Genomic DNA, 23,843 nt, shown 5'->3' with positions numbered 1-23,843 from the left:
AAACGATTTCATGCTCATTGCTTAGGGTTTTGCTTCTGTATCCTATTTAATTTACATATTTAAGAAGGTGAATATCGTTTTTGGCCTTATCGCTGTTGTTACCTAAAAAAAGAAAATCTGGGAAGATTCTCACTTTGAGTTGTTTTTGGTGATCAATTTTATATAAAGCATTTATACATTTCCAAAACAAGCAGGAAGGGAAAAAAATAAGAGGTGCATGAAAAAAAAAAAGAGCAGAGAGAGAAGATTTCAAGAAGAGGTAATGCATCCATAATCCTTCGCTCTTAAGGAAGAGAGTTAAAACTCTTTATCTTCTTTGCTGCGTATCTAGTTTTCTTTCAGCGTTATCCTCTTACTCTTCTTCTTCTTGATCTTTTTGACATGCAGGCAAGAATGAGTGCGAAAATGAACGCTTTTCTTCATTACTGGATCATATTCCCTCTGGTAATCCTTCTCTTTCGATTTTTCTATATCGTTTTCTTCGTTGTTTTCTTTTGATCGCTTCTCGTTCTTCATCATTCTTTCTCTCTTTATCGTGTTTCTTTTTTGTTTTCTTTTTTTTTTCATGTCATTCTCTTTTTCATGAATATCATTTTCTTCATTGTTTTTTAATCCCTTCTTTTTGTTCATCATTCTTTTTTCCCATCTCTCTTCTTTATTATTTTTCCTTTTTTTTTCATGAGATACTCTTAGGAGAGGGTTCCGGATAGGATTAGTTGGCCATGTGGTTGCATTCCCTATACTGTCTTATTCCATTAATCTATGCTTATAAAAATAACCTTCGTCCTTGTTGGATTGGAAGATGGAATAAGGTGAAAATGGAATTAGATGCTACTGTGATCATTAACACATGCAGGTTCTAGTGGCACTGGGCGTCAGTGCGATCTCGGTGATGGTACTCATGACCCAGCAAATTAAGCCCGCCATGCGGGATGATCCTTATGATCCTGTCAAGTTGTTGCTGGCGCACGTTCATGACCGTGCGGATCTCCTGATGCAGGCGAATGCCACTGTATTTCATGTCACCAGGGTGCTAAGCTCCATTGGAGACTTGTCCGCATTCTCCAACATCGCAGACAAGGTAGATATTAGAGTGCAATATGCCATTAGCAGAGTAGGTTGGTACTGAATTGATGTTTTCGATTTGCAGGTGGCGCCAAATTTGTTCCTGGCATTTGCAACAATGCCATGGATATCACAGATATCTTATGTTGGTATACATGGTGGAATGCTTCTCTCCTATTACAATGATGAGAACCAGGCGCGCACGATGTTTTCGAATATTTCAGATTCTTCCAATTATTCTGCTGCACATAAATGGTACAGCCAATCAGTAGATCGAGATACTGGGATGGTGTATGGAGATGTGATTCCTTGCTCTCCACAACAAATTGGTTCCCAATGGTTTCAAGATGCATTAAATGGTAAGAGCAGGTATGCTTCATGGGGAGTTGGCTGGAACAAAGCTAGGGATCAGATGCTCTTTTTCACTGCTCCAGTGGCCAGATCAGGAGTTATTTCCATCGGAATTGCCATGAAAGATCTCGTTGATAATATTTTTCGTGTCAACCTTTGGGGCGGGCACTTGTATGTAGCTACAGAAGATGGGCATGTCATAGCAGAGACTGGACCACCGCATACTCGCTATGTGCTTGGTAATAATACAGTTTCAATCCATGTAATGGATAAGAGTGATACCTTACCACTTGAAAAAAATGATAATTTTTCATGCCAGCTTGATAACCCTGAAGGTACAGGCAGTGATCCATCTCATACTAACTATTTGAGCATTTGGGGCAAGAGATACAATTTTGGTTGTGCTCATCTTGATGTTTCTGGAATCAGAATGGTAATGCATTGGATATTGGTCCTGGAATTAAAGCTTTTTGATGCTTTCTTCTTATGAAATGATGTCATTTTCAGTTCAGTCCTTTCCATTAATAGTTATGCCTTGCCTTGCTCTAAATTGATCGAATTTTGGTTATTTACTAGGTATATGTAATTGCTTTTCCCTGTAAGGAAGTAATTCCCCTCGTTCATAAGATGAAGATAGTTGTTGTCTCACTGCTGTCACTTATGATTCTCGGTGTGATTGTCGGAAGTTCCATCATGCTGCAACTGTTGAGGAGATCACGAATACAGGAGGCATTTCTATATGCGAGCCTCATCAAGCAAAAGGAGGCGATTCAACAGGCAGAGCGGAAGAGTATGAATAAGAGCTTGGCATTTGCTAGTGCCAGCCATGACGTGCGTACTTCTCTCGCAGGCATCACTGGCTTAGTAGAACTTTGTCGTCTTGATGCCACCCCAAATTCCAAATTGGATAGGCACTTGGAGCAGATGAGTACTTGTGCATCACAACTTCTAGGTATATAGTTTCCTTATCTGGTTCTTCATGATAAGACACGCATATTTAATACAGAACCACTTTCAACATCATACAAATGTACATACATATAATTCTAAATGCATGTATAGAAATCATTTTTGTTTTCCCTCAAAAAAAAAAGAAAACATTTATGTTTGCTCATAGTCCATTGTTAATTTCTTTCATGCTTGATCTTGGAAAACTTTGTTAGCTTCCTCTTCAAATCAAAATTTTCTATCGATACCCAACTGATTCAAGCTTAAAGGGTTGTGCTGATGGAGTTCATGTTGTTAGTAATTTATCATGTTACTCTAGTAATATTCAGAAAGAAAATATTCTACAGACAAATAACTGATTTCTTTTGATGAAACCTTTTTGACAGGGATAGTAAATTCAGTTCTCAATACAAGTAAAGTAGAAGCAGGAAAGATGCAACTAGAAGAGGTTGAATTTGATATGGCTCAAGTGCTTGAGGAGTCAGCAGACATATTCCATGTTGTTGCTCTTAAGAAAGGCCTAGAGGTGATTTGGGATCCTTGTGATTGCTCAGTTCTTAGATGTTCAAATGTCAAAGGAGATTGTCGACGGCTTAAACAGATTCTCGATAACCTACTTGGCAATGCAGTGAAGTTCACATCCGAGGGACACGTGGTTGTGCGTGCTTGGGCTAAGAAGCCTAGCTTAGAAAATTTTAAACTTTCTTCGAACCATGAGTTCCGCTTTCCTAGCATATTAAGACATCTGACAAGGTGCCTTTGGAAGAATGAAACTAATATGGAAATTCTTAATCCTGTTCAGCATGGCCCAGATTCTGTTGAATTTATTTTTGAGGTAGAGGACACTGGTAAGGGAATACCCAAGGAAAAGAGAGCTTCTGTCTTTGAGAACTATGTGCAAGTCAAAGAAACAACTACTGGAGGACATGAGGGCACTGGTTTGGGACTTGGAATAGTTCAATCCTTTGTAAGTAAAAATTACATCTGTTACTTCTTTGTAACGTATATTCAAGTTTTTTCCTATGTTTTTTGCCTACAAATTTGTTGCAAATTTTCTATGCTTTACCTTGATTATATCTCTGTTCGTTGAATTGATATCCTACTTTCGTTTACTATTATTAGGTGCGACTGATGGGTGGTGAGATTAGCATTAAGGAGAAAGATCCTGGTGAAAGAGGAACATGTTTTAGGTTTAACATTTTTCTCAAGTCAAGTGATGCATCTTTGGATGGTGAAGAGAATACCAATTCTCAGTTGTATCCAAGAAATACATCTGTTGCTAGTACTCAACTTGCTGGGAAAAATGTGACTGCCCAATCAAAAATTCGTGCCATGACATTCAAAAGAGGTCTTCAAATGGAAGGAATTCACTCTCTACTTTTGATTCAAGGTGAAACAAAAGAAATTATGCAAAGATGGATGGAAAGCCTTGGAGTAAAGGTATGGGCAATCGACCACCACAAGCTTCTTTATCCTTCACTCGAAAAGATCAAGAATAGTCTTTGTGCCTCTGCAAAGCCCGATTCAGTGTCACGTAGCAATTCCTTGTCCAGAACCACATCTCTCAATTATAACAAAGAAAATGAGGGGTGTTCTAGCTCTGTAGATGTGGCTGATCAAACTTTGCCTCTTACCACTAAGGAACGTCTGAAGAAGCTAAGTTTTAGTGGTTTGCCAACTTACATTTTGATTGTCATTGATTTGAGCAGTGGAAATATGTCAGAAATATGCTCGATTTTGAAGAATTTTACTAGCAGCATTCATAATATCCAGTGCAAGATTGTTTGGTTGGCCAGTTTCAATACTCCGGCCGCTGATTTAAGTAGTTCTAATCAGGAGAAATGTGATCTTGTTTTGCAAAAACCATTACATGGTTCTCGTTTATATGCACTCCTGAAACTTTTACAAGTGTTCGGAGGAACAAATGTAGATGATCCACAAGGAATACAGATTATGAATACAATGCAAGAACGACAACAATCTATCGAGCTTGGTTCTTCTATGGATGATAAAACTTTATTGTCCAATTCTTTTGCTTCGCAATCAAGCCAACATACCAACAAAACATCTGGATCGAGATACAGTATGGATGATGACACACCCTTAAGTGGCATGAACATCTTACTTGCGGAGGATATGCCCATTTTATCTAAGGTTGCTAAACACACACTTTCAAGACTTGGTGCAACTGTTGAACATGCTGAAAATGGGCGGGATGCTGTGGACTTGGTTACAAAGGCTTTGCGAGGAACATCTGATAAGCACAATGGAACTGCCCAACCACAAGGAGATTTAAAGCCTTTACCTTATGATATTATTCTAATGGATTGTGAGGTAAGAAAAAAATTTAGCAATTATGTATTTATACTAGTAATAATCATTGTCGTCCAAAAGGAAGGTAACTACTTGGATTTGAAATTCTATAAAGAACTCCAAGTTAAAATAAGGATCTAAGTGGCTGACTTTGAATGACAAAACTTTTTGATTGTATTGGTCAACTGGGCTTGAGTCCAATGTTGATACCCCTTTCCGAAGGGCTTGATCCTAGGCTAGGTCTAGGATTTAAACCTTGGTGGTAACACATTACCACTCCATTGCTCAAATAAATAAAATTGTTTTAGTATATTGAGTAGCAGCATATGAAATCATCGTTAGAGTAACCGAATATCAATACATAAGTGCTCATATGGATCTATTTATTGATTTTCAGATAGAAAGTACATTAAATTCCACCTGTTATGGTAAGTCTTTCTGAAAATAAAATAGCAAAGTTTGTGATGATTTTTGTCCCTTCAGTTTTTTTTCTTAATGTTTATAGTTCTTATCTGCTAGAATGCACACACATGCATATATAACATATTATAATGTTTTGCACTAAATACCATGTTAAGCATCGACTTGTATTTCTGTTTTATGTTATCTTATTTTTGTTATTATGTCTATTGATGTATTTATTTGTCACTATGCTTGCAAGCCATTTAAAAATGCTATTACTACTTACCTTGCACATAAGCATCTCATCGTGCATTGTACTCTCTTATTTCATATAAAATGGATGATGGTTATGTTGCAGTACCTTCACAATAATTGTCTTATTTAACTAAATCAGTTTTCTGATATCTTATTCTTTTTCTCTCAGATGCCTATTATGAATGGTTATGAAGCAACAAGGAAAATAAGGGAAGAAGAAAAATATTATGGTTTCCACATCCCAATAATTGCTTTGACTGCTCATGCGACACCTGAGGAAGAAAGGAAATCAATTTCCGCTGGAATGGATTTCCATTTGACAAAGCCACTAAAAAGTAATGAGCTATTGGAAACTATCAATAATGCTTATCAAAACTAAAACAAATGAATCGACTATATTGCTATACAATTTGAACTGTCATTTCTTTTCTATTATGTCTTTGTTTGTACTATAGATCAGACAAATATTGTAAGTTTTTCTATTATTACATTCTCCTTGTTTGCTTAAATTGGTTGTTCTATGACTACTGTGTTTACTTAATTATAACACTTCATGGGCATGGCATTGTATCTGGTTTTGTGTGCGTGTGATGTGCAAAGGGAGCATTCATCTACAAATACAAACTTCGGTGACTTTCAATAGAAGAACAATAAGCATGAAGTGGCTTTAAATATCAGTATCACTTCATTCTATCTACTGTGCTAGACTCTTATTGAGATGGCTGTCCAGTTTGTGATTCTGCATCTGATGGAGGGCCTGCTAGTTCTCTGAGGCTTCCGGACAAACTTTCTCCTGCATCCAACAAACTAACTCACCGAATTAGTTTAAAACAAAAAGGACTCAGAAGCTTGAAACTAATGGCAATTTTCATATCCTCAAATTAACTAAAACATTCTGCTATCACCTTGACTTCAGGACGAAAGATAGGAAGCAAAAGAAGAGCAAGATACGAATGACTCTTAATGAGTAATGGATGAGGAAGGCATGAGTAAAACTGGTCGCGGTGATAGCTGAGCCGGGCCCAGGGATGGGGAAGGCATAAGTAAAACTGGTCGCGGTGCCCAACACACGGCCATTTCTGCCCGCATCGAACATTCTCTTAGTGGGGCGGGGGTGGGCTTGTCCCTTCCTCCTTCCTACCTCTTTTTTTCAGCAAAAAAAAAAAGAAAAAAGAATAGTGCAAACATTTACATATTTACGGGGAAAAGAACGAGAAGAGGCTGCCCGGTAAAGTGGAAAATAAGGGATCATAATTAAAAAAGGCATCATCTTTTCTTATCGTTTTTTTATTTCTTTTCCTCTCTCTTTTCTGTCTTCAAACTTGAATCTGGCTTTGGAACAAATTTGCCTTCATTTTTTTTTCCTTTTTTTTTTTTGCTCTGCTATTGATGGAGGGACTATATTTTAATTTGAAATCTAATTTAAGAAAAACTAAAACTTTAGGATGAATAGTTATTTATACCGAGCGTTCTTTTTATGGCTAGATCCGATCTCCTGATCTATGCGGAAAGAAAAAATAATTTTACATTCTTCTTTTCAAAAAAATTAGAAAAATTCTATTGACTGCTGCTTTTTCTGGACCTCCCAAAAAAAAGTATATATTAATAAAAAAAAGACTAAAATGGTAGGAGCCCTCCATCACCCGAGAATGAAAGAGGCAATTATGTTTCTCGCACAAAGTTGAAGAAACATCTCTATAATTTTTTATTTTAATGTCTAGATTCTCCATGGCACATGCACTTCTTTCTGCCTTATTATTGGCATAAGCATGCTTCTTTGCCCGGGATAGGGATCGGCGTGCTTTGTAAATCACAGCCATCCATATGTTCTCCATGTGCACTCAGATGTGCAAAATACCAAATAGATGGAAGCCTTCTCTAATCGGTACAACGGCAGTCCTAATATTAAAATAACCATTCATCCATTTCTGCACTAATTGAGTAAGCTTTGGCATCTTACCTCGTTTAAATCTATGAACAACATTTATTTTTTAAACACAAAGTGATTAACTTACACAACCAAAATAGAAGCAACACTGACCAATCCAAATCAATCATTTTGATCCAAAACATAACAAACTCCGTTGCCACTTGTCCAATTCGTCCATACATAATGGAGTTAATCACAAAATTAATAACATAACAATATTTTCCCCGTCCCATTAACTGGTCAAAACATCAAAACAAGCAAGCATATTTAAATAACATGTCACACACCCCAAAGCAGTGAGATATGATGCATTAATGCTGAGGATGACTTAGAAGGAGTTGGCTGCATTAATACTAATCAATCAGCTGGACTGGACGGTGATGGCGCGCATCATGTGCACGAACTCGGAGAAATCCACCTGTCCATCGAGATCCCGGTCCACGGAGCAGATCATCTGGTGGACCCGGTCGATGCTCCGGCCGTCGGGGAGGCCGAGCTTGTCGAGCACGGCCTGGAGCTCCTTGGCGGAGATGAAGCCGTCGCCGTTCTCGTCGAACACGTTGAAGGCCTCCCGCATGTCCTCCTCCTCGGCGGCCTCGCAGGCGGGGGAGGGGGGGGGCGCCGAAAAGGGCGTCGCCGAGGGCGCGGTGGAGGGCCTCGAAGTCGTCGAAGGCGAGGCCGGCGGCGCCGGGGCGGATGTAGGCTGCGACGGTGGAGGCGAGCTCGGTGGGGTCGGCGCCGAGGCCGAGGCGGTCGAGGGCCTGGCAGATCTCCTCGACGGTGATCTCGCCGTCGCCGTTCCGGTCGAAGAGGTCGAATACGCGCCGGAGGCGGAGGTTGTTGAGGTTCGAGGTGCGGAGCCGGAAGGACGGCGACGGCCGGGCGAGCTGCGCGGAGATCGGCAGGGGCGTCGCGTTCGCCATCGAGATCGGATCGCGAGGAGAGGACAAGAAAAAAAAGATCTCTCTCTCTCTCTCTCTCTCTCTGTTATTGGAAGCAATAGATGGGCGTTAGGGTTGGAGGAGGGGGAGGGAGAGAGTTTTATAGGAGAGGCAAGGGACAAGGGTGGGGGCGGGGACGTGGACGGATAGTTGCTAATTTAGAATATAATAGCTCTACTTAGGAGTTAATAAATGGGTTTAAAGGTGGTTGGAGCGTTCCTGGGGAGTTAATTATGGGGTTAAAATGTGGGAAGACTGCGGTATGGGACAAGAAAAAAAACTTTGTAAACTTTGGGCTAGTTTGGTTCTCAGGAAGCATTTTTCTTTTAGAAATATAATTTATAGTAAACAAATTTCTAGGAAAAGGATGTCTAAGAAAATACTTTTGGCATGTTTGATTGATCATAGAAAAGTGACAAATTTCCAAAGTGCTGGCTATCTACTTTTCTGGAAAAGTTATGTATAATTCATATTATGCCATTAATAAAAATTAGATTTTTAATCTCTCTTTAATGTTTCTTTAATGCTGAATGGCTTTTTTGAGAAAAAATAAAATTAAAGTGATTCTCGCCTGATGAGAAAGTAACTTACTCATGTTTCTTATAGGAAAGACTTTTCCATTAAATATGAGAATAATATTTTCATTAGAATACAACTTTTTCATCTCTCTTCTTTGAAAACTCCAACCAAATAAGAGGTATCTCATTACTTTTCTGTTGACCATATTTTTTCCTTTTTTTTTTTCCGCGAACCAAACGAGCCTTTTGTGATCCAAGCCGGACACGGAAGATTTAATTAAAGAAGACGTCGGAATATTTTATTTTCTTCTATCACAAGTGGGACGGATCTGGGGTTTTGCTACCGCGTCTCGGCTAAAAGTCGTCCATACCGCGCGAATCATAGATCGCGTAATGATAAGGGCACTTTAAATATGGTTATAGCGTAAGGCTTTCATTTCAAGTCTTCATGACGTATGTTTCTCTTTGTGGTTTATATTGTATAGATCTAGCGTTTATAAAACTAAATTTTTGACTGTTCAATATGCATGTGCAATTACGTTTGTTGTGGATTTGCATTATTTGATTTGGATTGCCGATTGCTTGATGGCTATGATGTAAGAGAGCATATGCCATTGAAATATTCTTGTCCGGAGAGAACATGTGTCATTGTAATAATTTTATTTTTAACCGAAAAATAGGGAATAAGCATTATCACTTTATTTAGCTAATGAAATAATTACAAAGAATGGCAAGTAAAAATGCCATAAGAAAAGAAAGTAATAAATTTTTTTAAAAAAAAATTAAAAAAGCATGAAGAAAAAAAAGAGGAAGAAGCATAAAAGAAAGGAAAGAAGAGCCCAAGAAGTTCGATGCGAGCATATGTGATTGCATTGGTTGGAGTCACCCTATTCCTCCTAATAAATCTTTCCTCAATTTTTTTTTTATTTTTTTATACTTTTACAAAAACAAGAAACTTTTAATTTCTTCTGGAAGCCCAAGAAAATCTGTACATAAGAGTAGAAAAGAAAAATAAAGATGGGGGCAATGCTCCATCCAAGTTATTAAAAATCACAAATTGCACATTTATACACAAGAGTATATGTTGAATTTTAATTTTAGATTTTTTTTTAAAAAAAACAATCTTACCTCATTTGTTAATTGTTTCAAATGTTTTAAATTTTTTTCTAAGACGTGGAAGCAAGTCTTTTTACGTAAATGGAAAGTCTCTTTCACAATGTCTACGTGGGGTGGTGACTACACATGCACCTGGCTCGGCTGCTATTTCCGAAACATCTCAATAATTTGACAATTTAACCAATAACATCCACCAATTTTTGTACGGGGAAAAGAAGCTTCATTCTTTATGCAACCACATAATTTTTTGAGGAAGATCCACAAAAATATGCAAGACATATAAAATCATCATAACCTCTATATCGTTAGACAATATAAATATTATTTGATAAAAAAATAAAATAATCCATCATTCATAAGTAATATAAGTTGTTTAATTCTAAATTTTAATTATTTGGTTAGTATCGGTGACGTTCGAAATATTCGTTCTTTTATTAGGTTTCAAACCATAGCTAAATATTAAGCATCCTGGAACTTTGAAAAAAAAAACAAGAGATAGTATGAGAGCTCAATAAAAATTTACACATATCCATGCTAATATAAATAATTTAAAAATAGAAAATAGCAATTAATGAATTTTAAAATAAACATAAATATCATTATATATATACACACACATACGCGCGCGCATCATGAAGCAATCACGTTGCCGTGGAATTATTCAAGAACTGCCACCTTCCGCATCACGTTGCCGTGGAATTATTCGAGAGCTTCCACCTTCGCACCCGTCGATTACCAAATCACCAACCGGCGTGGCTTTGGGTCAAAGCAGGCCAAACAATAAAGAAAATTTCTAATCCAGATTTTGAAAATAGTATAACTTCCAGTAACTGACGCTAAGAAGTCGTCTAATTTGGAGTGCCTGTCCTCCCATTCAATGGATTAATGGAGCCATTCCAAAAGGTTGGTAGGTTGGTCGACGTTGCCATTTGGATGATCCATTCAAAAGTCCATTTGATCAACCAATTGGAATGCCTTATCAAGAGATCAATTCATCAGCATCTGATGTTGTTTCGTCTCATGTCCCAACTTTTTCTTATGGCACTGTGTAGATTCCCTGAGCTTAGACAATGTAGACGCGGACGAAACTAACAAGTATAATAACAACCACCGCCTTCTTCTCTGACTTCCTTTGTTCTCATCGATAGTAAACAAACGTCCCTTCTTATTTATTCTCTCTCTCTCTCCCCCCACCCACCCTCCTCATGGACCTCAACAAAGCTCTTAAGGTATCAAAGAAGGCATCACTTGTAGTTCTCATGAGTCAGACACTGTGCTAATAGAGTTCGTCGATGATGAGGAAGACTCTTACATCGACTTAATCTTGGGGGAGACATCGGAGTCCGATGAGTTTGAGTTCCAAATCTCTTCCTCATCTCAATATTCACCTAAATCTTGCTATCAGAGCCCGGCTGATGAGCTCTTCCACGACGGGCAAATAGTTCCACTCGAGAACATGGATACGGTCAACAAAGAGAGCTCGCAGGCTCTAAATACTTGGGCTAGATTTTCTACTGCTTATAGTTCTATGGATATTCTTACTGTCGAGCTTCTTAAATGCAGGGAATTGAGCCCCGATAACCATGAAGCCGGCGGTGAGAACCAGCGGCTAGTCGGCGAGTTCAAGGAGGAGGAGACAGCTCAAACCAGGTATGCGAACAGCTTGTTACTTTTCGTGTCAACATTAATGATGTATTAGTTTTACCCGAGGAAGAATCCTTCAGAAAGTCTGATTGATAGTTTTTTGGATTAAGGGATGCATGGCTTGCTAGTTTTCCATCTTTCCCGTTGACCGGTCAGCATTGGCCTATGATTCAAGGTCTCGGCCAGAATGGCCTTGGTAGGTCAAATGAACCATTTGAAAGGGTGCCAGATTTTTGAAGGTCAATTAGGAAATACAAAGGCTAATGCTATGCTAACCTTGCCCTATGTAGGACTTTTGAACAAATAGACGCAGAAAATAGACTATGAGAAAAAGCTAGGAAGGGTACCATTAAACACTCTTCGAATAGATAGACTGAGCAATCTCACGAGGACTATCTTGTGGACTGCTATGACAGATATTCTTTCTAATTTATTGGATATTTTATTTTCTGATTCTCATGGATGTATTTACTCTAGGCTAGTTTAATAAATCCAATTTCACCATAAAAACAAAAAAGATGGATACATATAGAAAAGCATGGAAGGGCATCTTTAATACTATTCAAAGTTCTAAAAAGAGAAAAGCTAAGAAGGGCATCATTTAGCACCACACAAATTAGACAAAGATAGGAGGTTAGGAAGGGCACCTTAATTTTGACGCTTGCCTGGTGAAGGGCAATGGTCTGGGTGGCATCCTCAAACCTTCTAACTTCTAGGTCAAGCCTCAAGCCGTAATTCTAGGGGTTTCGGTTTGGCTTGGTCAACCCATTAATTCTGGCCCTTGTAAGAAGTAACGATAAGGTCTATAGTTATAACTTAGGAAAATTAATGGTCAAAACCTATTTCTAGCTTGCACTTGGTTAATGGTCAAAACCCCTCTTAATTCATATTCCAGTGATTTTTTTTTTTTGTGGTTTTATGTGTGCACTTTTTTGTTCTTTATAGATCCTTATCATGGTTAAGAATGTGCTTGGGGCTCTGTCTTTGGGTTGTTTTGGATGATTATATATATGGCTTGAACTTCTGTTTCAAGTTATCAAGTATGATATGAAGTTGTTTCGTTTTACCTACTTATATGAATTCTAAATATATGTATTTTTTTTCTTTTCAAATGCATGCAGCGAAGTTATTGCCAACCCAAATTTCGAAAGCTTGATGGTTGTACTTTTGGTTATCACATGCAGCAAAGTCATTACATATATTAATCTTTTGCAGTCTCGGCCTGATGAGCAAATCTAATTTTGACATTATTACAGGAAACATTCTAAGATCATATCGGTTCTCAATGGTGGCATAATGAAGTTCTTGATCAAATTGCCACCAGAAAAGTTTGGATTATCTTTTATCTCTACAATGAAGTCATACTGTTTTTTCCACCACCCTGCTAAGAGAGGGAGCAACTATATGAACCAGAAAAGAAGTCCTAGGCGTTGGAAACTTGCTCTTCCATTTTACAAATGGATACTACCTTGGAAGGGCAGCAATGCCGATAACAAAACTAACAACAGCCACAACCAACATGCAAGAAAATTAATGATTTCTGATGCTGAGAAATTAGATGCTTTCAATGCTCTTAGTTCAAATTTAGGCAGGAGAAATCCAAATTGTGGGGGCTACTCAAGCTCAATTTTGCAGTCATCATATCACACAAGTGTTAGAGAAAAAAGAGTCATGGAGAGGGATGGGTCGGTAAACGCTGCAATAGTCCACTGTAAAATGTCACTTGGTGGTTATGACAACGAACGATAGATTCACCACTTGGTTTAATTTCTCCGGTACAAAATAAGCTTGCTTGAATATGTGCACTCTTGGCCTGGACTAAATATTAGTGTTGGTTTTAGCCATTAATCTCAACCTGACTACTAATTTTTTAAAGCAGACCTTGTTGCTTGTTGGTGGTGTAGCAAGCAAATAAGTTATTGAGAAAAAAAAAAAAAAGAATCCCTTGTATATATACCATTATTATGAATAAACATCTGCAAGATCTTTAACTTCTTTTGTTTATCCCTTCACATGACTAATTTGTAATATGAAATGACCCATCAGTAATAATAATTAATAGTAAATTGGAATCAGAAATAAATCATTAATAGGCATAATTTGGTCTTTTGGTCCCAAATTGATGCTCCAACTCTTTGTTGGATTGTAACAAACATTGTGTTCCTGTCTTTTTTCCATTGGCATTCTAGGTTATGTGTAGCTGGATTTTTTATTTAATTTTCATTTTCAATACCTATCATGTTCTCTAATTTATATATTTTATTTAGAAATTGATTTTTTTAAGTTAATGCATGTATTTTCCATATCTATCATGTTCTCTAATTTATATATTTTATTTAAAATTTGATTTTTTCAGTTAATGTATGTCTTGGCTGAAATCTACCAAAGCAAAACAGTAGGCCAAAATATGTTAACCTAAGTTGGACTGCAATGCATTGTGAAATGGAATGTAAACATAAGAATAAATTTCAAAATACATTCAATTTTCTTATAACATCATTTCTTATAAAAAGCAACATAAATATGATATTATAGAAAAAGTGCTTTGCTTTTGATAAACCAAATAGAACGTACGATCTCTATCTATACCTATATCCATCTATACCTATAGACACACAATATAAGTACACACACATGTATGTATGCTCGCTCTTACTAGATCCACAAACTTGAAAACTTTTGCCTCACTTAATTTCCATGTTATATCATGTTTAAAATGATGTCCAAAAAAGGATTTCAATCAAAATACTAAGCATAAGAGCAATTATAAATTTCATTTCTTGAAATATCCTTTCTTATACAAAGTAATAGAAATATGAAAAAAGTGCTTTTCTTTTAAAAAATTAGTAGGGACGATATGTTGCTTTAAGGGTTAGTCAATGCAATATAAATTTGCAAAAACTAGAAGTTTTTGGATAAGTCAACTAATTCCCATTTTAACAAAAAAAATTATGTTACCTAATTAATATTTTATTAAAAAATATTTAAGCTAATGACCATTTTGACAAAATGTCAGAAAAGAAATCAGCTAATTGTTATTTTGACAAAATAATTGGAAGATCGTGTCAGAAGTGGGATTTGAACCCACGCCCTCTCACGAGGACCAGAACTTGAGTCTGGCGCCTTAGACCACTCGGCCATCCTGACTTTTCTGTACTTTTTCAAGCTTTCATTTATAAGTGCACTATATTAAAGCTGCTTCGAATACCCTCACCACTTGAGCTATTTGATTGCTCTTTCCTTAAAACGCTTGTTGTCTTTATGGTCTTCATGTTTGTACCATCACAACGCCTTTGATATATCTATGAATATTATTGGATAATGTTACGGAAAGTAAGAGATTGCAGGTCAAATGAAGTGATAATTATATTGAAAGGGATAAAGGAATTATTGGAACCCAAGATGGTTTTTCAACAATTATACCTATTGAGTTTAAAACCAAATTTAATGACAGATTATAGTCCATTATCATGCAAGTGACAATTCATTTACGGTCTATTTTGAAAATTCAATAACTATTGGACAATTTATTTAGTATGGCCCATATCTACTTTATACCCCTTTCCCTCGATCTTTTTTTCTTCCTATATTTTTCGACATTTTATCTCTTTACGATCACCAATCCTCCACCTTCTCTCTCTTCTCTCCTCTACACCTCTTTTCTTTCCCGATTCTTATAGAATTTTCTGTGAAAATATCCAGACATGCTCTCGGTGTGTCAGAATATAGTCATAGTTTGTTGTGCACTAACAGGATCCATATTTCAAGACCAAGATATGACTTGATGATGGTTACTTTCTTAATGCTCTGGTCTTTCAAAAATCAAAGAGTGATTATTCTTTATTTGTGATTACTAACTTATGCTATATTCAACAATAATAACTAATAAAATATTTTCACATATAAGAAAGGGCATAGCAAGCAAAAATTCTCCTAAGCGAACAGTTGACAAGCCCAAGTAAAAAAAATTTTACATTCTATTATTCCTATAAATCGATAAGTCAACCCAAACATCCAACCTAGCCCAGGACACTACAACATATATATATATATATATATATATATATATATTCTATTATCATCATTATCAACACCATGCATTAAATTTTCAGGAAGCGTTATTTTCTTTTTCTTTTTTTTTTGGTTTGAGGTTCAGGGGCAGTAAATTATGTATACCAGGGTGATATACTTTTTTATACATCTAATCTTGGATGTTTAGGTCATTCTGACTATGTGGTAGAAGATTTTTCCTTAGTCCCTTATTAACAAATTAATCACTTCACTTATTAGGCATTTAGTTCTGGTGTTACTTGGAAAATTTTGATTTACCTTTTATTCTTGGTCATTTCTAAAGTGTTGATTGGTACGGCCAAATAAGACATGCCGTGTTTATTGAACTAGAAGAGTACCACGAAATTGCACCAAACGATGCGTTCTTAATATCGTACGAGGAAATATGGGACACAATTATAATTCCAACAAAAGCATGCAAGGGACGAGATACATATGCAGTTTTGCCTATAGCTACCGCGCATGAGTGGAAACGATCGAATCTCCTTTAAAGGAGTAGTGACTACAAAAATATTGCCCCCAAATTTTAGAGTTCCATGCTCAAAACTTTTTTTTTAAAAAAAAATTAGCAGATATTTAAGTATATATAAAAAAATTATTAGATGAATCAGGCCTATCATAAACCTAGGATGAAATTAATCTCTCTTTTTTTTTAAATGTGTAATAGCAGTATATGCTAGGATGATTATACTGATGGGGTCCATGGTGGACCTGATCCGTCTAATACTTTTTCGCACAAAAAAAAAGCCTCTAACAATAGAATAAAATGATATCTTATACCATCACTATTCAATTAAGCAAGCATTTCTACTAAATTTTCATGAGACGAGAGACTCTCATAGTGTAAAGAAAAACATCAGCCATTAGAAACTAGTGCATATAAGATTTATCTGAACTCTTTCAGAGAACTGCGTTGTATCAATCCTTCAAGGAAACAGGAGAGGCCAATTTGTCACGCTTTCCTCATAATGAGAGGCAGACAAAACTCTGGCTCAATGATCAACCTAAAAGTTGGGGAATGACGATACCTTGGAGAAAGAGAGAAGGCGAATTTGGACAGAATCAGAGAGAGGATAATCTTCAGCTCTACCATGGCGAAATATTGTCCCACACACGTGCGAGCACCCATGCCGAATGGCATGTACACGTGTGGGTTCCCACATGCACCTGTGATGCCACGCGCGAACCTCTCGGGTTTGAACTCGTGGGCGTCCGGTCCCCACAAGGCTGGGTCGCGGTGCATGGTCCAAACCGGGATCCAAAGGTTGACCCCTTGGGGCACGTGGAGGTTGCCCAACTTCATGTCTCGAAGTGCCTCCCTCACAACAAAAGTAACCGGTGGAAAGACCCGGAGAGTCTCTTGAATCACCATTGTCAACTGCAAGCAAAAAAAAAAAAAAAAACATCATGGATGACAAGTGGCCGATGCAAAAAAATTTGATATTTTTTTTTTTTTTTTTTTTTTGGGTGGGGTGCGTAATGGTTAGAACGTACGTATTGGTTAGTCATGTTTGCAAATTGGGATGCAACATATAAATTGAGTGTTAAGAATTTGATCGAATTGGAATTTAAGCCTGAAAAGATCTAATTGGACCCAACCTCAAGGAGGTTTGGACCTACCAAATGATGTCTTAGATGTAGGTCTAAAGAGCGGCATGGACCAAATTTGAGCCAAACTAGAATTGGATTTGACTTGACTTGTAGTCTAGTTTAAACCTAAAACACCCTCCAGAGAGAAATTGCGATACATGCTATTTCCTAATTTGAAACCCCTCGAGTTTGAGGAGCAAACCTTGGAAGATGTTTCCCTAGTATATATGGAATATTCTTTCATCATTTTAATGAAGTACTTTAGGACTAAAGAATACTTACTACATGTGAAAGCTTCATGTAGTTGTTAGGTAAGTCTTTTTTTTTTTTTTTTTAAATGTCTTTTGTACAAGAATTCAACCATGGTTGGTGAAAGAACGTGGATCAAAACAAGAAAAGGTGCCGCAACTAACGAACTATACAGGGTTTGGCAGGATATTTGATAGGCTTGGACTAAATATCCAAGCTAACAATGTCAAAAAATAGGCTGCAACAAGCAAAGGACATTCAAAGCAAACGCGTGAAAAGAAAAAGGATAAAAAAAATTCAAAAGAAGAGGAGAGGGACATGGAATTCAATTCCCTGCATTCGAGAATTTAAATTCTAATTTCTAGAACTTTAATTTATCCAATTCTTAATATCTTTCTTTTTCTCTCTTCCCATGTTAGTAGCTAAGAATTGGGCCCAGATGGTTAATTCTTCGTGGGCTTTTGTTCAGTAATCCACATATTTAATAGTCCCAATCTAGCCCCAAAATTACTAGGCCCATTCTATTTATAGTGAAAAAGGCCCATTCCTAGAGGCGTTGGTGTCAACAGTCAACCCAACCAATGAGCATCAGGGATGTCAAAGGACCTGGTCTTGAGAGAAACAACGACATCCTTAACAAACACTAAAGGTTGAGTAATTGAAGCAATAGAAGAAGAGGCACACATACTGTTCTCATCTTGTTGATCATGTCAAAATCGGGCAGTCTTCCCCCACAAACCTCCATCACCTCGGCTCGAGCACGGTCCTGCCATTCTTGATGCAAGGCAAGTAGCATCAAGCACCAAGTGGCTGTGACCGCAGTGGTCTCATGCCCTGCAAAGTAGATATTCTTGCAGTTATCCACTACGAAGCAATCGGAGCTGGCCTGAGTGATGTTGCCGCTCTCTAGGATGGATTGTAATAGATCTTTCTCCATTAAAACCTTGGATTTTTCTTTGCGTTCCTTGACTAGATCCAGTATCGATGATCGAATCTCCCGTTCCAGTCTTCGTATCTTCTGATTGCTCTTTGTTGGCAAAAATCTGGCTCATAACCCTAGTTAGCTGTATAATTTTCTTGATTGAAAGCATAGTTGTCCCAATCGAAAATGATGTGATGTAATGTTGAAAACTATGTAGGCAGCACAGGAAAAAAACACAATGATGAGTATATGAAAACGAAGTTGTCTGGAAACTCTATGTTAGGTCCTTGTCGTTCCTAAGAGCATGCTTGAGTATGTTTCGCCGCAAATAATGTTTTGCATGGGTTCCTTAACAACCAAGAAACCGACATAAATATATTTAGTGATTTCAATGGGCAAATCAAATAGTATGAATGCCAAACACATTGAAATCTAGTGTCAAGTTGTTGATTCCCTACTGGTTTGTATTCATTTTTTTTTCTCTTTCTTCTAAAGTATCCAAAACTTGGAGGGGCTTTAACCCTCCACTATATCTTGTACCCATCCCATCCTATATCGGAATAGAGTCTAGGCTCTGAGGTAGAGCAAGTTATACCCTACATTGCATGCATTAACGTGGCTCTACACCATGCCAATCAGCTCGTCTCCTTCATATGGGCCAATCACTGAAACAAGTGCATGATGAATGGAACCCACTAAAAGGAGACGAGGTGATTGACGTGGTGCATGGCTATATAGTGCATACGACGTAGGGTATAATTTCTCCTCCAGTAGACCGAGCCAAAACTTGTAAAAGCAAGACTTTGCTAATCTAGGATTGAAATGAGGCCGACATCCTCCGTCCGAACTTCAGACTTGGGAAAGAGGTAATACAATATCCGAGCTAGCGCTCAGTGGTGTTCAACCGCAATCTGGAATGTGTGGGGCTAGAGATGCTATCAAACTTACCTCAAGTAGGGAATTTCGAATAGCAGACTTGGCTTTGATATTAGCTTTGAGAGGGCCCTAAGCTTTAGAAACATCTCCCTGCCTCTGGAATAATCACTTCCAAAGCTAGCTCTTGATATCACATCTGCAGAGAAACTCCGAAAGTCATCATCAACGACTATATCCGCGATGCCACCTTCACTATCAATCATACTTTGCCATGAATTCAGGAGTGGGGCAGCAGACTTTATCATCAAATCCACCATGCACTACAAACATTGAGACTGAAATCAGTAATCTCAAACTTAATTTTACCCCTTAAATACAAGTTTAAATGCGTGTATGTATATGTGTGTGCGTGGGAGGGAGGGAGGGAGGGGGAGATAGAGAAAGAGAGAGAGAGAGAGAGAGAGAGAGAGAGAGAGAGAGAGAGAGAGATTTTAAGGAGGTTTTACCTTGACCTTGTCCATGAAAAACTCTGGAGCTATGATTTTCCTCTGATGAGCCCAAATTAACCCATTTGACTTGAGAATGCCACTGCCAAATAAAGGTTCCTGCACCTTCTGAAGATGTTTGGGCTTCCCAAAATCTAACGATACGCAGATGCCTATGTCTTTCACCAGATCAGGATCGGTCACATACAATGCTGGTCTCCTTCTCATCCAATACAGATATGTTGGACCTGTGTCAAACAAACATTTATATATATATATTGCCAACAAATTTCATATGAATGTTGAACTCGCCTTTTTAGCTTTTTTTCTTTGCTGAAAACTAATATCTTGAGCAAGCTACAATATTGTTGCTTGTTCAAATCATTGCTGAACAATTAAGTTTCTTCAGCTGGCATGAAATTTGAATTTTTTAAATATTAATTTGTATTCATGAACCAAGAGGGGCAGATGATGATCTTTATTTATGTCATTTGATGACTGAAGTAACAAGAGAATCGCTAGATAGCAATGATTGTTTAGAGTTCTTGAAACAGCTGCTATTTACCAGCCATGTTATGTTTGCATGTAGTGTAACAAGTGGCTTCTTGATTTGTTATTTATGTTCAAATTTGTGGTTGAATTGGCGAGGTCAAGTTTTGTATTATAGATTTTATATGTATTGCAGAATGGTTTGTTATTGAATCAGATCAATTTATTCTGCAATACATGGACTGCAACTCCTAATTAATCATCTACTCTTCTAGTTCTGCAAAGTAAGGACAAAATGTGTTTTAGAACTAGATCACTCCCTTTCAATCCTCAACTAGAGATCAAGGATTTAAACTCTAGATAAATATGCCTTAGACTTGAATGGTTGATGGGAATGCAAATCATTGATCAAATGCTCATTTCTCTCAAAGGTGTGTTTGGTTCGCGACTAGAATTGGAATCAGAATAGATTGGAATGGTCATATTCTCTGACATGTTTGGTTCGTGACTGAAATTGGAATCAGAATGAGATTTGAATACGAGGTGAGAATCCATATTAGATTTTGGAGGATTGAGGTATTTCTATTCTCCCGGGAATTCGAAATGAGAATGAGACTCCTCCTAATGGGAGTCACTTATTTCCATTCCTATTCCAAAGCCCAATTTCCTCTAACCAAATATGACATAAATATTTTACACCAGTTAGTACTATGTCTAATTTCATTAATACATAACATATTTAGAATGGCCGCTGCCTTCATAAGATCGAACCAAAGGTCAATCCTTGAATATGCCTGACCAACCTAGGAGTTTGACCTTGCATGTGGTTGCTTCATGATTGGTGAGATCGTAAAATAGAACTCACCAAAATTGCTCACGTATTAGAAACCAAAGTGTTGTAGGTTTTTGCTTGATCATCTTGATTTGGCTACCTCTTCTTGAATTGCCTAACAACATTGAATTGCACCAATGCTCTCATGGTATGTCAGCATAAATAGTTGTCTTCATTATTGGATTGAAACCCAATAAGTTTATCTCATAGGTAATATAACTTGAATCTTTCACTCCCAAGTGAGGGGGATACCTAACTCACAAAATTCAGTGTATGTTATTCTAACGCTGTCAACTCGGAAAATAGATATGAAGTATCTAACTTCTTCTTTTTTTTTTAAAAAAAAAAAAAGATTAACACCCCCTCCCAAGACTTCGATGTATCGGTAAGCTTATAACTAGAAGATTTTGACTAAATTACTACACTATTTAGTAAACTCCATAGATCGCCAATCTTGTAGACAGTCCTCCATGAATTCAGCGGCAATCCACTCTCTTTCATCAACATGGGAGACGAAATTAGGAGCACTACAAGTTAATTAAATGGACTGACTTTGGGAATGTTAAAGTGAAAGGAATTAGCATGCAATATAAAGAGGTCTTATTTAGTAAAAAAAAAAAAAAGTCCATTTTTATTTTTATTTCTTGGTCACCCGAGACAAGCTTTGATACCATGAAAGAGAGAAAAGTCCATTGAAGAACGGCCACTAGCAAAACTCTAGCAGGGTTTGCCTTATTTATATGTAAAAGCTAAATACCAACGCAGTCCATTAAACTATACAATATCCCTCATAAAAAAAGATCCCCTGCCTCCTATGTGTTATCCTAGTTCCTAGATTCAAATGGAGAACAGTGCTATATCCAAATCCTCCTATCTTATCTCCATTAATGTTTGTATCTGCATATATATATATATATATATATATATATATATATATATATATATATATATATATATATATATATATATATATATATATATATATATATATATAATGTGGTAGACATATATGAGTTTGGACTCTCTACGATCTGAGCGCAACCTCAGATATCAGCCGATTGATGGATGGTTATCATACGAGATGGACATTGCGTGTCATACATGACGCATTATGTATACTGTACATCATATTCTATGCGATAGCTATCTATCTCGATGATCGGATGATGTGGTGCAAAATGCGCACCGCAAAAGATCCGGAGAAGAATATATTACAACTTAGAACGCTTCCCCGTCAGCAAGCATGCAGGTACGAGTTTTGTGGCAACGGTCGGCTCCCGACTGTTGTCAGCTATTATGTACCACACATGGCAGAACTCGGTGGTCCAACCTAGGTAGTGCTGCATCAAGACTAACCGGCCTGGGGACTGCCGTATCAAACTAAATTGGTTCAAATCTTGGCTGGATTGGACGCTAGATATGCTCGGCTTCCCCTAGCCCCCTTGGTGATGCAAACAGCAACACAAAGCTTAGCACGTAGCAGAATACATTTCTGTTTTTTTTTTTTTTTAATAGTTCCATGTTGTTTTATCAAAAAAAAAAGTCAAATCTTTGATTCAATGTTTTCGGAATATTTAATATATATACTATATTATCTTACTTGTTTAATTTATATGTTTTGATACTGACCTGCAAATGATCTCATTGACTTGTGAATCCGATTGTACATATGATTAATTGAAATCCAAGTACCAGTTCCAAATTTTGAGATTTAAAACATTGGATTAACACGAGAAGGAAAGGGCTTGGATTTCCAAGAACAACTAAAATTTTCTTAAAAAGAAGGGGAGGAATGCTTAGGATTATTGTTGTTGGGAATTGTGATATGGGTTTTGTATCTCTAATCACCTGCATGTGTTGTTATTCGTGACTTCAAACTTTTATCTAAAACGAATTGAGCGGCAGCCTGATGGCTGCGGCGCCTATCCTCCAAACCAAGGAGATTTCGTATTTGAATCTTGAAAGGTGTTTTAATCCTCGCATATTCGATGCAAGTAATTCTTGTATTACTGTGCCCCCCTTTACTTTAAGAATTAAGAATGTGTGACATGAAAATAGAAAAAGCTGAATCATTTATGATATGGAAAAAGAAGAAGAAGAAACATACCATAATCTTTTCTCCACTGATCGAAATAAGGAAAGAGAGTCTTGGTGCAGTCTTCAAGCAAGGAACCATGATCTCTTGGAGCCATCTTTGCCGGCACCTCCATCTTCTTCATCTCCGAGATATTTCCCAAGAAAAACGAGGGGGGAGGGCCTACAATCCCTTGCCTCCTGAGCTGCTTCTGGATACCATAGAATCTCAGCCATGCGGTAGTATACAAATATGCAGCCAAACTGCAAGAACCTATCAAGACCACAAAGTAGAAGTACTGTATCGTGATGTCCATCTCTTCCTTTCCTCTCTCCCTTTCTCTTGCTTTTATGCACAAATCCTGGGCTCGAGGCGTTTGCTGGTTAGCCTGCAGTTGACGGGAGGGATAACAAGCATGAGAAAAAAAAATCCTGGTTCCCAGGCGCGGCGATATCAACCTTTGTTTATTTTGAAAAGGCTGTTTTAATAATTTTCCAAAGCCCCCCGTTTGTGTTATAATATTAGGCTATTCGATGACGGCCTTCCTTTATAATAGGAATAGTAGTGAAAAAAATATTATTATTATTATTATGGCTATGATTATTGACTTCTAGGTATAAATAACAATTTTGATGGCATCCTCGTCAGATTAACAGGCTGTGCTCAATCCCATTAAATCTGTGCCGTAGTGTTTTCTAGTCCATATAAATTATGAGTCGGATTCGTTCTAATATCGTTTGTAACAATTCAGAAACTCATCCCAAATGGTTAG

At 37.3% G+C, this 23,843-nt stretch overlaps 3 protein-coding genes, 1 non-coding gene and 1 pseudogene across 4 annotated transcripts; 2 read left to right on the top strand and 3 right to left on the bottom strand.

Annotated features, from left to right (window-relative positions):
- The first annotated feature begins 242 nt into the window (after window positions 1–242).
- On the top strand, window positions 243–2,061 carry LOC120105110 (histidine kinase CKI1-like). Its single transcript, XM_039117244.1, has 3 exons — window positions 243–444; window positions 857–1,081; window positions 1,151–2,061. Exons 1-3 carry the CDS (start codon window positions 382–384, stop codon window positions 1,904–1,906), a joined length of 1,044 nt encoding a protein of 347 aa, XP_038973172.1. The 5' UTR covers window positions 243–381; the 3' UTR covers window positions 1,907–2,061.
- LOC120105105 (probable histidine kinase 2) lies at window positions 2,044–6,106 on the top strand. The gene is made up of 6 exons (XM_039117237.1): window positions 2,044–2,368; window positions 2,751–3,331; window positions 3,487–4,698; window positions 5,504–5,669; window positions 5,790–5,803; window positions 6,041–6,106. The coding sequence occupies exons 1-6, from the start codon at window positions 2,044–2,046 to the stop codon at window positions 6,104–6,106; spliced, it is 2,364 nt and encodes a 787-aa protein (XP_038973165.1).
- Window positions 6,107–7,390: 1,284 nt separating this feature from the next.
- Window positions 7,391–8,291, bottom strand: LOC120105109 (annotated as a pseudogene).
- A 6,255-nt stretch (window positions 8,292–14,546) lies between these two features.
- On the bottom strand, window positions 14,547–14,630 carry TRNAL-CAA. The gene has a single exon. It is a non-coding gene; the product is annotated as a tRNA-Leu (tRNA).
- A 1,763-nt stretch (window positions 14,631–16,393) lies between these two features.
- Window positions 16,394–23,535, bottom strand: LOC120105108 (cytochrome P450 714D1-like). The gene is made up of 5 exons (XM_039117243.1): window positions 23,105–23,535; window positions 19,698–19,924; window positions 19,264–19,511; window positions 18,082–18,436; window positions 16,394–16,932 (listed from the first exon to the last, which is right to left on the bottom strand). Exons 1-5 carry the CDS (start codon window positions 23,385–23,387, stop codon window positions 16,507–16,509), a joined length of 1,539 nt encoding a protein of 512 aa, XP_038973171.1. The 5' UTR covers window positions 23,388–23,535; the 3' UTR covers window positions 16,394–16,506.
- Between the last annotated feature and the right edge of the window lie 308 nt (window positions 23,536–23,843).

The sequence above is a fragment of the Phoenix dactylifera genome, unplaced genomic scaffold, assembly GCF_009389715.1.
Source record: "Phoenix dactylifera cultivar Barhee BC4 unplaced genomic scaffold, palm_55x_up_171113_PBpolish2nd_filt_p 000194F, whole genome shotgun sequence".
In the NCBI taxonomy this organism is placed as follows: domain Eukaryota; kingdom Viridiplantae; phylum Streptophyta; class Magnoliopsida; order Arecales; family Arecaceae; genus Phoenix; species Phoenix dactylifera.
The sequence above is the reverse complement of the archived record's forward strand: the minus strand, read 5'-3'. Positions and strand labels throughout refer to the sequence as shown.

Coding starts and splice junctions, on each gene's coding strand:
- LOC120105110 (XM_039117244.1), top strand. CDS start 382: ATGCAGGCAAGAATGAGTGCGAAAATGAACGCTTTTCTTCATTACTGG. Junction 445..856: donor ACTGGATCATATTCCCTCTG/GTAATCCTTCTC, acceptor TAACACATGCAG/GTTCTAGTGGCACTGGGCGT. Junction 1,082..1,150: donor TCTCCAACATCGCAGACAAG/GTAGATATTAGA, acceptor TTCGATTTGCAG/GTGGCGCCAAATTTGTTCCT.
- LOC120105105 (XM_039117237.1), top strand. CDS start 2,044: ATGAAGATAGTTGTTGTCTCACTGCTGTCACTTATGATTCTCGGTGTG. Junction 3,332..3,486: donor TTGGAATAGTTCAATCCTTT/GTAAGTAAAAAT, acceptor TACTATTATTAG/GTGCGACTGATGGGTGGTGA. Junction 4,699..5,503: donor TTATTCTAATGGATTGTGAG/GTAAGAAAAAAA, acceptor TTTTTCTCTCAG/ATGCCTATTATGAATGGTTA.
- LOC120105108 (XM_039117243.1), bottom strand. CDS start 23,387: ATGGACATCACGATACAGTACTTCTACTTTGTGGTCTTGATAGGTTCT. Junction 19,512..19,697: donor TTTTCATGGACAAGGTCAAG/GTAAAACCTCCT, acceptor CAATGTTTGTAG/TGCATGGTGGATTTGATGAT. Junction 16,933..18,081: donor TGATCAACAAGATGAGAACA/GTATGTGTGCCT, acceptor TTTTGCTTGCAG/TTGACAATGGTGATTCAAGA.